Raw genomic sequence first — 14,863 nt, forward strand, 5'->3', positions numbered from 1 at the left:
GGAAATTAGGATCCAGAGGAATGAAAACTGAGGTGCTCTCATAGCAAATAATAAGAGATATAACTAACAATTTTTGTGCTCTGGGCAAGAGGCAGGAAACGTACCAGATAGGAAATAGATTAATTTCTTAAGATGAATTCGGTTGTGAAGGATATCCAAGGATACTCCAACCCATGAAGACAGAATGGAGTCGGCATTCTTCACCATCATTTCCAGACCCTTTTTCCTCCACTTACCATCTCCCAATTAACACGCAACAATTCCTCTTCTTTTAAAGTTCAATCTACTCTCATTTATCATCCAATTAAATCCTGGTGGCTGCTATCAACTCTCAGGTCATTCTCTTTTCATTTTCAGAGTTCAGTAGCTGTCACCATCTTCTTTCCTATCCCCACTTCTGTCTTTATATTAGACACACATGGGTGTTCTCATCAACACCCTAACCTTCTAGTTCAACCTACTCAACTTTCATTATCTCTTTTTTTCATTTCACCTTAGCCTCTGATCTCAACATCTTTCACTATCCCACTTTCATGATCAAGAACATTGAAATTCATCTATCCCATCATAACATCCTAAATGTAATTTATATCTTTGCCCCAATCCTTTTAACTCTATCTTTGATTTGAATTGACTTTCCAATTTTTCCACCCTTCAGTAGTTGCCCAAACTCCTGTTTGGGCTTCCCTTTTCTCTCTTCTCAAACTTGACTCTTTTTTAACCACTTCAACTGTACACTTTCTTCTACTCTCAGATCCCTTGATACCTTGCACTATCACTTACACCTTGACAAATCCTAACTCTGGATCACTTCTATTATTTGTATCCTCTGCTCTTATATGATACTGGATAGAGCTGGAAGAAATCAATGAGCTGACTTAACCTAATCTTAATTAGGGGTATAGAATGCTGGGCCTAGGGTCAGGATTCAAATCTGGCCTCAGACACTCACTAGCTTTGTGACCTTGGGCAAGTCATTTAACCCTGTTTGACTCAGTTTCCTCATATGTAAAACTGAGCTGGAGAAGGAAATGGCAACCATTCCAGTATCTTTGACAAGAGAAACCCAAATGAATTAATGAGGAGTCAGACATGATTGAAAAACAACTATAGAACAGTATATGGTGCAAATATGTATGTGTGTTTGTGTGTATATGTATGGCTCATAAATGAAGAGATGATAAAGATAATTATAAATATATATATTAGCTGTATAAATTTTACATATGCATGTATAGTATATATACATATATAAAATATGTACATACATGTTATATATTTATGTAACATTTACACACACACATACACATATTCAGTCAATCTTTTCTCTACTCATAGTCACATAATCCTAACAAGCCTCTCATTGCCTTTTGACCACACTATCATAGCACTCCTAATTGGTAGCTCTCTCTATTTTTCTATTCTCTCCATTTTTATCTATTCTCCATACATCTACTAACATATTTCCCCCAAAATTACAAGTCTGATAATGTCACTCTCCCTATCAACTGACTCCAGCATCTTCTTCTTATCTCTAGCTTCAAATATAAACCCTTCTGTCATTTAAAACACTTTGTGCTCTGCCCTAACATTCCTTAATAGCCTTATTACACATTACTTTACTTAATGAATTCAATTGACCAAAATGACTTTACTCATTTGTCTCTGTGCCCTTATAATGGCTGTCCCCAGTGACTGGCAAGTGCTCTCTCTTCCTCTTAGAATCCATATATTCTTCTAATACTCAGCTCAAGGTCTACTTTCTTTGTGAGGCCTTTACTGACTTTTTCAGCTACACACATACAAGAGACATATCCACACATACACATCAATCATCTAGAAACTATTTAATATATATTTTGTATGTAGCTTATTTGTATACATTGTCACTCCCAATGGAATATAAACTCTTTGAGGTTAGGGATTGTTTCAAGTTTTTCTACCCCTGGAATGTAGCAGAGTGATTGACACATAATAGGCACTTAAATGTTTTTTGATTATCTGATTGAAAAATTGGGTAGGATAGAGTCATTTGGTGAACCTTGGGTGGGAAGTGGGGAGGGGAAGAGAAGCTTGTTTTCTGAATGTTTCCTATTTTGACTAATTATTCTTCAAATCAGATGCTAAGTTCAATTGTTTTTACACTGTTGAAAAACTGCAAGTGTGTTTATTTCCTCTAAATTTTGACATCATAGGACTAATCCCTATCACCCTGTCTAAGTTATGCTTATATAAAAAACTTATAAAGGACTTTATTTATTTTATTTTTTTGCAAATAAGTATCTTTTCTCATGCACAGACCTTTCTCTCACTTCATCTCAAAACAAGCCGATGAGTTAGATAGTGAAAGTACTGTTTGTCCCATTTAACAGATGAAGAAATTGAGACTCAGAAGAGTGTAATGATAGCTAGTAAACATTAAAAGTGGAATTTAAATTCAGGTTTTCTGCTTCCAACTATTAACTTTTTGGTGTGCTTTCCAATCATGTCTCTAGAGCAAAATTTTTAGGCCTGAAAGACAACTCTAGTGCTCCTGAAAATGAGAAGAATATGGAACTCCAGTACAATGAGATGAGATTGCGGCTTCTCACATCAGTACTAATGAGGAGCTCTTCCAATTGATTGGGACTATTTCTTGGCATGATCTCCTAATTGAGTCAGTGTGCATAGTCACTTAACCTTTTAATTCTTTTTTAAATAGTATTTTATTTTTCGAAACATATGCAAAGAGCTGTCAACATTCACCTTTATAAAATCTTATTTAACCTCTTAATTCTTTAGGCTACTCAAGAGAAGATGTTGATCTACTTTGGGAGAGAGTTTCCTTGTGGAGAAACATTTAGTACCATATAAATCCTCATCATAAAGGGGGGGGGGCAAAACAGTCTCTAATATCAAGGAGTTTGAAGTCTAATGGGAGAGGTAACATGCAAGCAACTGTGTACAATAAAGATAGATACAGAATGTAGGGAAATCAGCTCAGGGGAAAGGCTCTAGCATTAAAAGGATCAAGAAAAGCTTCTTACAGAAGGTGAAAAGTCTTGCATGAAGAACAGCAAAGAGGTCAACATTCATAGACAGAGGAGAACATGGAGTGGAGTTAGGTGTAAAAAGAATGGAAAAGTAGCATTTTTTTTTTAAATCCTGGAAGTAATAGGGAGTCACTGGAGTTTATTGAATAGAAGGGATTTTGTGTGCAGACCTTTGCTTTAGGAAGACTGATTTGATATTTGAGTAGAGAATAAACTCACTATGTATCAATGAAATCATTAGTTTATTCCCTATCTTCATCATGCTCTATTAATCCTGCTTCCAATTTTCTGCCAAGCAGCTTGCCTCACCAATAACATTCACTGCTCCTTATGACAGCATTTTTACAAATGTCCCTCCTTTCCCAAATTAGCAACAATAACAGGGTTATATACGCAATAAATCAGATGAAGTTTAACGTCTATTCCCCAGATATGTGCTATTGCTCTTCCTGGATCAGCCAATGACCCTCTATCTCTGGTTGTCTTAGACAATTTTATTCTTTCATAGAATTGTGCCCAAGAATTTTCCTCCTTGATTGCTCCCTTCAATGGTACAGATTCATTTTGGTCAGATCCTGCTTGTCATTTTCAGCCTGATTTTCATTTTCAGGATGCACTTGAGGTAGGTTCCACATGATCTTCAGAAGAGATTCCTGAACCCAGAGCTGGCTGACTTCTGGGGAAAAAAAGTGAAAAGCCTATTAACCTGGATGACTATTCTCATTACTTTCTCAAGCCCTAATCAAAGCTGGAGTCCTCTGACTCCCAGGAGCTAAATGAAAGGATATATGGATGTTCTGAGACCCTGAAATATAGCTCATTGTGTTCAAATTAGCCCTCAGCCTTTTGTAGACAAAGCTAATAGACAGTTTATGTAATCCATAAATCTAATAGCCTTGACTCCTTTTCTTCTGTTTTCTGAAATCTCAAGGAGTCATGCCAATAAAAAGCGCTAAACAATCCCATTTTATGGTATCTTGGGGGGGGAACCATAATTATCTGTGGATGCTTTTGGATTTTAGAATGAAATGTTTCCTGAAAAAAAAGAAGTGCTTCGAGGAGGGGGTGAGGAAGAAAAAAAGAAATCTAAAAAAAAACAAGAAGAGATCTTGGTTTAGATACGTAGAATGGTAGAAGAATGTGATTCAGAGAATAAGGGGCAAGTGTAGCATCATTGAAGCTTACTAATAATTCACTACCTGGTGAAATTCCACCTGGAAATTATACTTTTTTGGATAAGAGCTTGAGAGTCAGGATCATTTCTGCTATCAAGAAACTAGTGAGAGAAAGGACAGTTTGAATACTTTATGGGCATACAGAGACTTAAATAATGATAGATGAAAAAGTGACAGACATAAGGGTAAAATGCAATAAAATGGCTAATTTTCATTAATTTCAAACTTCCTAGAAAAAGATGAAAAGAGCCATTACCAGGAACTCTTTGACCTGGAACAAAAATGTCAGATGTAGACTCAGGGGCCAGTTTGATGGTGGTTACATGAAAGTAAAAGAAAGAACATTCCAACTACATATTAAGTCAATCCAAAAGAGGTCATCCCTTTCATCAAAGTGTTGAACATATTACTTTAACTTTTTTTTAATTTCACAGTATTTTTTCTAAATATGTATATAGTTTTCAAAATTTGTTCTTGTAAGACTTTTTGTTCCAAAATTTTCTTCAATCTCTTCCTTCTTCCCAAGATAGTAAGTAATCTGACATAAGTTAAATATGCACAATTCTTTTAAACATATTTCCATCTTTGATATGTTGTATAAGAAAAATCAGATTAAAAGGGAAAAAACATAAGAAAGAAAAAACAAGCAATCAAGCAAAAAGTCAAAATACTATGCTTCAATCTGTATTTAGTCTCCAAGCATGACTATCTGGATATAGATGACATTTTCCATCCTAAGTCTATTGGAATTTCTTTGAATCATTGCATTGTTAAGAGAAGCCACATCCATCTCAGATGATCATCACATAATTTTGTTTTTAATGTGTAAAATGTTTTCTTGGTTCTGCTCACTTAGTTCATTTAAGTCTGGTGTTGGAAATATTATTAAAGACTGAAGACTGAATAATTGGAAAAGGTAGCAATAGCAAAGAACGAACAAGAAAAGGTCATATAATACTAACTTCATTTCCCTTTTTAACAGGGAAAGACTTATAAATCACGAAAATACTTTCAATATCTTTTACCTAGATTTCAGCAAAACATTTAACAAAGTCACTCATACTTTACTTGAAGTTAAAATGAAGAGAAGTGAGCTAGCATAGCTTCTTAAACTTTTTCCACTGGTGACTGCTTGCCTGAAATTTTTTTTACATATTCCTGGGCATATAGGTATATAAAATGAGTACAGAAATCAAACATTTACTGATAACAAATCTCAATTTTGTGATACCCCCCCCACCACCTTGAATTATAAAACTTCACATGAGGTCTCAACCTGTAGTTTAAGAAGCTGGGAGCCAGACAACAGGATAGATTCAGAGAAGGCTGAATGACTGAATTCAAAGAGTAGTCCTTAATGAGATCATAGAATTAGACATGGAAGAAGCCTCAGAGATACAAGTACTCAATCCACTTATTGATCTAGAAAAGTAAGGTGATATAGGTTACAAGTAGCAAAGTTGGGATTTAATTTCAAGGTCTCTGAATCCAATTTCAGAATTCTCATCTTACCAGTTTCCCCTCACCAAGCTTCACTCCTCTGAATTTCTCCATCATGTTCCTGCACCAGGTACTTTTCTTTATTTCTCTTTTTCTGATTCCTTCTGTGTATCATCTTCTCCCATTAGAATATAAACTCTTAAGGGCAGACGTTCATTTCCATTTTTGTATTTATATTCTTACTTAGCATGTTTCATGACTGAAACAACTTAATAGCATTTACTTGAATATTTGCAATTATCTTAGAAAGTTGGACTTCAGTATCACCCATCACTATTGGGTATTGATAATACGCTTCAAGTCAACATTCATTAAGCACCTACTATATACTCATACTAAGTCTTGGGGATACAAAAAAAGGGAAAAACAGTTCTTGCCCTTAAGATGCTCACAATGCAATCAACAAAGTTATTTTAATAATCATTTGTTAAATGCCTATTATGTGCAGAGCACTGTACCCAGCCCTAAGGAAAGATACTAGAGATAGGTAAAACATGGTTCCTGCCCTGATAGAGAATGGAATCCAGTAAATGGATTCTAGCTTGACAATATAAGAAATATGTTATTATTTTGTTTGTTAAATTATAATTAAATTTTTAGAAGAAATACCAAGGGAAGCAACATGGTATAATAAAAAGAGCACCAGTATCAGCTAGATGGTGCAATGGATAGCACACTTGTACTGGAGTTGGAGGAGCTGAGTTTAAATTCTGCCTCAGACATGTAATAGCTGTGTGACCCTGAGCAAATCACTGAATCCCAACTTCCTCACTAAATAAATAAACAAATGAATGAATGAATGAAATGAAATAAATAAATAAAAAGAGCCCTAGCACTAATGGAGTTTGAGGATCTGCACTCAAATCTCTGTATAGCTTGTGAAGTCCCTTTCAATTCAAATCTAAATCTATAATCCTGTAATCTTATTTCCCTGCTAGATTAATTATTTAGGTCTGATTTTTTATACCTTGATTTCTCATTTCATATTCTATAGAGAGAAAACTCTCTATAGCAGTCTGGAAGAATAACTTTGCTATGTGGAGGACTGTGGACCTTCAACAGAAGTCTAAGTATTTCAAATTGTATTGAATGTTATTGCCATTAGTTTGAGACAAAATCACACCTGGGATTATAGCTCAAGAAATGTGCTTTAGAATAATGTAATTATGAGACAAAATAAGGATAGAATAAGGACAAGAAACTTCTTTATTGCATAAGGAAATGATCTTCAGTTGTTTTTAGCAAAAGATTTACAAAGATGTTCTGTGTTCTAATCTTACTGTTCACTTTTGGTATCTTTAACTAGGAGAGTCTTTGTCATATTTAATATCATGGACATTTTTCATACTTCCTTCCTTCAAAGAGACGTGAACTGCCAAGTCATAGAATGAATCTAGACCTAGAATAACAACAACATCATCAACAACGATAATAATAGCTAACATTTATATAGTGCCTACTATGTATCGGGCATTATGCTTAGGGCTTCACAATTATTATCTCTTTTGTTCCTTACAACAATCCTAGGAAGTAGGTACTATTATTTTACCATTTAAAGATGTAGAAACTGAGGTAATTTTTCCAGAGTCACACAGCTAGTAAATGACTGGGTTTGAACTCAGGGCTTCCTGACTCCTGTCACTTAGTAGTGGTATGTGGATAAATGTTTAACAACAGGATCACCAAAAAAAAAAAAAAAAAAAAAAAAAAAAAAAAATAGCATGCATGTAGGTATGAAATTAAGTTAATCATTTTCTCTATTACTTTTTTAAGTCTAGACAATCAATAATAAATCAAGCCCTGATAATTTAACAATTGGTTCTTTCAAGTCACTTAAACCTGGCTCTTGCACACCCTAGACTAGAGGCCATATAGCCCAATCTCTTCCAAATGAGCAAACTGAGACTCAGAAAGGTTTAAATACTTTGCTTAGAGTTATGTAGGCAGTAAAGAACAAAGCTCTGATTCAAAAGCTACATCTTTTCCATGAAACATGATGTCCAAGAACTGTTGTATCCACTCCATGTCTGATTCTTTTTCTCTTTATTTCTAACTGGGAAGGTGTTTGTAACACTTAATGGACTGGCTACTCTCCATACCTGCTTCTCCTTCAGAGACTTGTACTTTTAAGTCATAGGATCATATAAACTAGACCTAGAATAATAATAGTGATGATGATAATGATGACAAAAATGAAGATGATAGCTAGAAGTGGCATTCTGGTAATTTTTTTTTTCAATAATATTTCACTTTCTCCCAGTTATATGTAAAAACATTTATTTAAAATTTTTTTTGAGTTCCAAATTTTCTCTTCTGTCCTCAGTTCCTCTTCCCTTTGATAGAGGTATACATGTTCAATCATGCAAAACATATTACCTTATTAGTCATGTTGTAAAAGAAGACAGAGATCCAAAGGAAAAAAATGACGCAAAAAATGCAGAAAGTAAAAAAAAAAAAATTTAGTATGACTCCATTTGGGGTTTTCTTGGCAAAAGAGTGGTTTGCCATTTCTTTATTCAGCTCATTTTACAGATAAATAAACTGAGGCAAAGTCAAAGGAGTAATCTAGGGTCGTGTAGCTAGAAAGTATCTGAGGCCATATTTGAACTCAGGAAGACAAATAAGTCAAGCATTCTATCCACTGCACCATCTAGCTGCTCAGTTCCACACAACACAGACTAAAACTGTTTCAGGAACTATGAATACAGAATAAAGTGCTGTCTAGCATAGAATTATGGGTTTCAGAGCTGAAAAAGACCTTAGAAATTAACTTGTTCCACCCTTCATTTTGCTGATGTGACAATTAGATTGAAGTTAAACTTCCCTTTCTTTATTATCCTTCCCCTACTTCTTCCTTTGGCTATTCACTTAACCTTTGTTTACCTCTGATTTTGTATCTATAAAATAGAGCTGAAAATAATATCTCTCAGGAAGGATAAAATGGAGTTTCTTTTTTATGATCAAATATATTTTTATTTATTTTGTTTATTTTCCAAGTTCAGAAATGAGGTTTGGTCTATAAGAAAATTTTCCAGATGAGAGAACTCTCTCCCTTCTCAATAGCAGAACATTATTTTTTCCCATTTTGTTTATTGTGAATAAAAAAATCCACTTCTTTACTTTTTTAAACAAAGTACAACAAATGTCAACTGGTTTCTTCTTGATGACCTTTGGTCATAATTATACACACCAACTATTATACAGGGTCACAATATAGCCATGACCTTATGACTTATTTTTTTTTTACATTTATTTATTTTCTTTTTTAAATTATGAAATAAAACAAGCATTCCTACAACTTAATATTATAAATAATATAATAAAATATAATACATATAAAATGTACATCTTATGTGTATATGACATATAAAAATGTAAAAATATAATAAAAAATGAATGCACAAGAAATCTATTTTTAACTTTCTATTCCTTTAAAATATATAATAAAGTAATTATGTAAATTTCTTCTTTTTCTTTCTTCCCCCCACCTTAGAGATGGTTACCATTAGGCACAAAGAGGTATGTGTATATGAATATGTATATGTATATATATATATATACACACACACACATACATGTAAAAATATAATAAAGACATGAATGTACAAGAAATCTTTGTTTAATTTTCTATTCCTTTAAAATATATAATAAAGTTATTATGTAAATTTCTTCTTTTTTCTTTCTTTCCTCCCCCACCTTAGAGATGGTTACCATTAGACACATATACATATATATATATATATATATATATATATATACACACACATATACCTACACACACACATATATATGTATATATTAAATTATTCTATATATACATGTCTATTGATCAATTTTTTCTCTAGATAGAGATAGCTTCTTTCTTCATAAATACTTTGTAGTTAATTTGGGTATCAACAATCCAAATGAGTCATACAAAGTTGTTCTAAAAACTGTATTGTTGTTACTGTATACATTGTTTTCTGGTTCTGTTCATTTTATTCTTCACTATTTTGTGTCTTTCCATGCCTTTCTAAGATTACTGATTCTTTTAGCAGAGTAGTATTCCACCGTAATCATATACCACAATTTGTTCAGTTATTTCTGTATTGACAGGCATCTCTATGATTTCCAATACTTTGATGCCACAAAGAGAGCTGCTATAAACATTTTAGAACATATAGATTCTTTTCTTTTTTCCCTAGTCATCTCTGGAAATAGATTTAGTAATGGTATTTCTGGGTCAAAGGATCTGTAGGCAGTTCAATAACTCTTTGAACATAATTCCAGATTGCTCTCCAAAATCATTGTATCAGTTTGCAATTCCACCAACAATGAATTAGTGCCCCAATTTTTCTACATTCCTTCCAACATTTGTCTCTTTCCCTTTCAATCATTTTAACCAATCTCGGAATAAAATATCTTGAGGTTATTTTAATTTGCACTATTCTAGTCAATAATGACAGAACATTTTTTTCCCTACATGACTATAGTTTTGATTTATGAGCTTTCTAATGCCTTCTGCAAATCCTAAAATCCTATATAAGTCCTATTATTATTGCTATTGTTTTTCCTCCCCTTCCCTTTGGTGCTTTCTTTCTTAGTTAACACAATCAGGAAGGAAAATCATTTGAGCCATAGGGTAGAGAGTCAGGAATTACTACCAAAAGCCTTCAGGGAGGGCACCCATAGTAGAAAAGAAAAGCAGTTTCTGCATATATATTGTATACTGCAGTTTCATAGCTGAGAGAGAAAAGAAAGTTATGGGGAAGGGGAGAAAGAGAGTAGGAGCTGAGAGAGACAAACCCAGCAAGGAGCTAGGCAGTAAAATGCTTACAGTATCTGGTATCAGGAAGATCTGAGTTCAAATTTTGCCTTGGACACTTACTTATCATGTGATTCTTCCTTACATGGTGTTTAATCTTTTAGTCTCAATTTCTTTATCTCTAATCGGTGATAATAATAGCACTTGTCTCAGAGGATTATTTTGGAAATTACATGAGATAATAATAAGAACTCTGTAAAGCTTAAAGCCCTATATAAGTATGTGTAATAGCACTAATGAGACTTATGTGGCAGAGCAAACAATCTTGATATCTATTGTCTCTGGGGAATCTTCCCTTTATATCTCTGTGATCATTGTTATCTGTGTCTTGGGGAGGTTTTAGGTACTTAACTGTGCCAAGAGCTACACAAAGATTTGGGCACAGAGAAAACTAAAGATTTTGGTTGATGATTGTGCATTGAGGTCAGTGATGACATCAGCAACCTTTGGGCATTTCCTGGAATTTCTTATTGTCTTCTGGAAACTTGTTGGAGATTTCAGGAATCTGACATTCTTCCCCACATACTCCTTCACTTCTGGCCCAAATTTTCGGTGGCACAATGTTAGTAAGGAGTGATAAGAACAACTGGTGAGAGAGAAAGTCAGATTATGTCAGGGACAGCGGCTTCCTGTCAGGCTGCTGACTGCTTCAGCATAAAAGGAAGTAAATGGTTTGGTTAAAAGGGAATTTCAGTTAGGAGGCAAGGTAGAACTGGGAGAGATGAAGGGGCTGACTCCAGAAGCTGACTGATTCTCATGGATAGACACTCATAGAAACCAATCAATCAAACATCATTTATTGAATACCTATTGAGTCCAACATTTAGAAGTTATATTAAAACTATAAAACATGGAAAACTGATTAACAAGACCCATTAAAGCAATTGGAGGAAATTGTATAGGAAAAATGATTTACAAGATCCTCAGATCATAGATATAAAACTAAAAGGAACTTTACAGGTCATGGATTTCACTCTCCTCACTTTACAGATAAAGAAACAGATGACAAGAAAAATTAAGTGATTTGATTAGGTGTTTTTCATAAAGATAAGTAAGCTGCTGAGGCAAGATTGGAATCCAAGTTTTCCTGACCTCAAGTTTAGTACTTATCAGTACTAAGAACTTACCACGAGTCAGGTATGGTGCAGCCTGTAGGCCCAGTAGATAGTGTTGAGTAAGACAGAACGAGTCATCTTCCTGAGTTCAAATCTGGACTCAGTTACTTACTGTGTAACCCTGGAGAAATGACTTTACCCTGTTTGCCTTAGTATTCTCATATGTAAAATGAGCTGGAGAAAGAAATGGCAAACCACTCTGAAATCTTTAGCAAGAAAACTCCAAATAGGGTCATGAAGACTTGGACATGACTGAAAAAATGACTCATTAACAACTAATGTGCAAAGCTTCCTGCTAGACATTCTAATTAAGTGCTAATGTAGTAGAGGGACAGATGGCAATAACTGGGTGTCCACCAATGAACAGGTAGAAATCAGACATTAAATATTTGATATCCTAATTAACTCAGACATTTTTGAAACTCTATCACAGTGTAACCCAGAAGAACTTCCTAGTGTAAACCTGAACTAGATTAAATGTAATTGGAAATTATTTAACAAAATGAATAAAAATGCTACAGAACATAATGTTAATATGTGTTTGTCTAAGTCAATATGCAGCCCACAAGGATCCGTATGTATGGTTTAGTGGTGCCATTTTTATTTTAGTTTGATACCACTGGTATACCCTTCAAAAGATTTCTAAGACTGCTTTGGGAGGAAAGGAATGATTTTAGTTTGGAAGAGTACAAAAAGAAAGTGGTTCAGAAAATAGCATCCCAGTAAGCTGCCAGGGATCATGGGAATTTTCCCAGCTGGCTTTATGAAGGTGATCCAAATCTATCACCTTTTTCTCCTCTCTTGTTTTGCCTGCCATATCCCTTTTCTTACATGGACTGAACAGGGAAAGAAACACACTTTTGTCACCTCTAAAAGAAACTTGTCCTAAAAACAAGAGCCAATTGGCACTAATATTAGAGCAGTTGATCCATTTAGATCTTAGCAGACACTTAACCAAAAATCTAGAGTATACCTGCTAAAAAGAAATAGATTTTATAAATAGCCCAAAGGTATCTCAAAGCAAACTTGAGCACATGAACAATGAAATCAATAAAGAATTTGTGACTCATAGAAGGGAAGAAGATATAGCAAGTCTCAGAGTAGGATTCAGATGTTAATTAAATCACATCCATGCAAAGCTCAAATGTCAACATGCATTTGGCTGACACAGGATGTCTTTCTTATTTTAAGAGTCTTATCAAATATGTATAGTTCCTGCCTACTTGCAACTGGACACTGGGAATCATAATGAGATGCCATGTGGCTCCTAATTATTTTATTTATAAGTTAAATTGTGACATATATAAAACTGCATAGAGGGCTCCCAAGTATTCCAAAAGAAAGGAAAGTTGATATTTAACAAGCCATCTCTCCTTCATAGCTTAGAGACCTACTGGTACAATCCTCTCTTTCTATAGTTGAGAAACCTGAAAGCTAGATGGCTTAAGTTATTAGCTGCAAGTCATACAGATAATAAAGTGTGTGTCAAGAATGAATCTAAGTTCACTGACACCAAGCCAGCAATCTTGCACAAGCCCATGTTACTTGAAAAGAAGAAGGGATATGTTTGAAGTAAATGCTCTATCCTTGTATACAATTCCAGAAGTTGGTTGGTTGAGCAAGAAAGTGGGAAAAATACTGATGAGTTAAAACAAGCAACTATTTTGAAAATCAGAGGGTTCCAGGAAACAACATGTCTCAAGTGTCAGGAGAAATCAGAAGGTAATTTCACTGAGTCTTCTCATGCTCCCAGTATGATCCTGGGCCAAATTATCCAAGTTCTAAGAGGGTCTCCAAGTCTAGGGTACAGAAAGTAAGTGAGAATAATTTACATGATAAGTCTTCCTCACCAAGCAGCAGGGTTCAGCACAGTCACATAACTTTTAGCCATATTCAAGCCAACAGTTTTGAACCAAAGTAAGACCCATTGTTGCAAACTGAAGAAACACACAATTGTCTATTCCTATGATATTCAGAGTTGTTATTCTGATGACGACAGCCCAACCGTCACTTGTCCATCAATCAAGTATCTATTAATCATCCAAAGGTACTTCAGATAAATAAAATGGACGTAAATAGTAATAAGAGAGAGAGAAAGTCTGCCACGACATACAAGGTAGAAATTCCTAATGGAAGAGGCTACCGTTTACTCTGGAACCTAAAATTCTGGATCCCTGCCTCTTCTGAGCATGAAATATAGGTGGAAAATTTTCTGCCTTAACAGAATTATGAGAAACTCTATCTGTCATTAAAAGTCTTCTTGAAAATGCCTCCCTGCTTAGATTAAAAATTAATTGGAAATAAAATAATCTTAAAAATAATAAATAAATAAATAAAATAATAAAAAAATAAATAAAATAATTCTTAAAGAATAAGTGAATCAAAAAACAAGTAACAGAAAAAACAAATAATTTCATTAAAGAGAATGACAGCAATAAGAAAACATATCAAAATTTATGGAATGCAACTGAAGTAGTACTTAGGTGATGCTTACATTGATAAAATAGAGAAAGGAGATCAAAGAATTGGGCATGCAACTAAAAAAACTAAAAAAAAGAGTAAATTAAAAATCCCCATTTAAATATTAAATTAAAATTCTGAAAATCTAAGGAGATACTGATAAAACTAAAAATAGGAAAACCATTGAACTAATAAAATTAGAAGCCTCTTTTATGAAAAACCAGAATAAAATTGATAAATCTTGATTAACTTAATTTTTAAAAGGAAAGGAAAAAACCAAATTACTTGTATGAAAAATGAAAAAAAGTGAATTAACCACCAATGATGATGAAATCAAAGCAATTATTAGAAGTTATTTTGCCCAATTATATGCACAATGAATCTAACAATCCAAATGAATTGGATGAATATTTACAAAAATATAAATTTCCCAAATTAATAGAAGAGGAAATAGCCATAAATTAGCTTCCTAAGAAAAAATTCCTAGGACTAGATGAGTTAACAAATGAATACTATCTATGAATTCTATCTAAGGAATTCAATTCAAACACTATATAAACTATTTGGAAAAAACAGGTAAAGGAGTTCTAACAAATTCCTTTTACAACATACAGATACTGAAACCTAAATAAGGAAGACCAAAAACATGTATACATTAATTTCCCTAATGAACCTTATTGCAAAAATGTTAAATAAATGATAGCAGGGATATTACAGAAATATATCATAAAGATCAGATATTATGACTAGGTGGGATTTATACCAGGAATATGCTGT

General features: G+C 33.8%; 1 protein-coding gene across 1 annotated transcript in view; it reads right to left on the reverse strand.

The window, feature by feature from the left end:
- Positions 1 to 1,012: 1,012 nt before the first annotated feature.
- Positions 1,013 to 14,863, reverse strand: part of SUSD1 (sushi domain containing 1) — a 296,420-nt gene continuing 282,569 nt past the window's right edge. Inside the window, exon 17 of the mRNA XM_031942900.1 lies at positions 1,013 to 3,708. Coding sequence (XP_031798760.1) covers position 3,708 — 1 coding nt within the window. The 3' untranslated portion in view covers positions 1,013 to 3,707. The remainder of the gene's footprint in view (positions 3,709 to 14,863) is intronic.

Source organism: Sarcophilus harrisii, chromosome 1, assembly GCF_902635505.1.
Source record: "Sarcophilus harrisii chromosome 1, mSarHar1.11, whole genome shotgun sequence".
Lineage (NCBI taxonomy): Eukaryota > Metazoa > Chordata > Mammalia > Dasyuromorphia > Dasyuridae > Sarcophilus > Sarcophilus harrisii.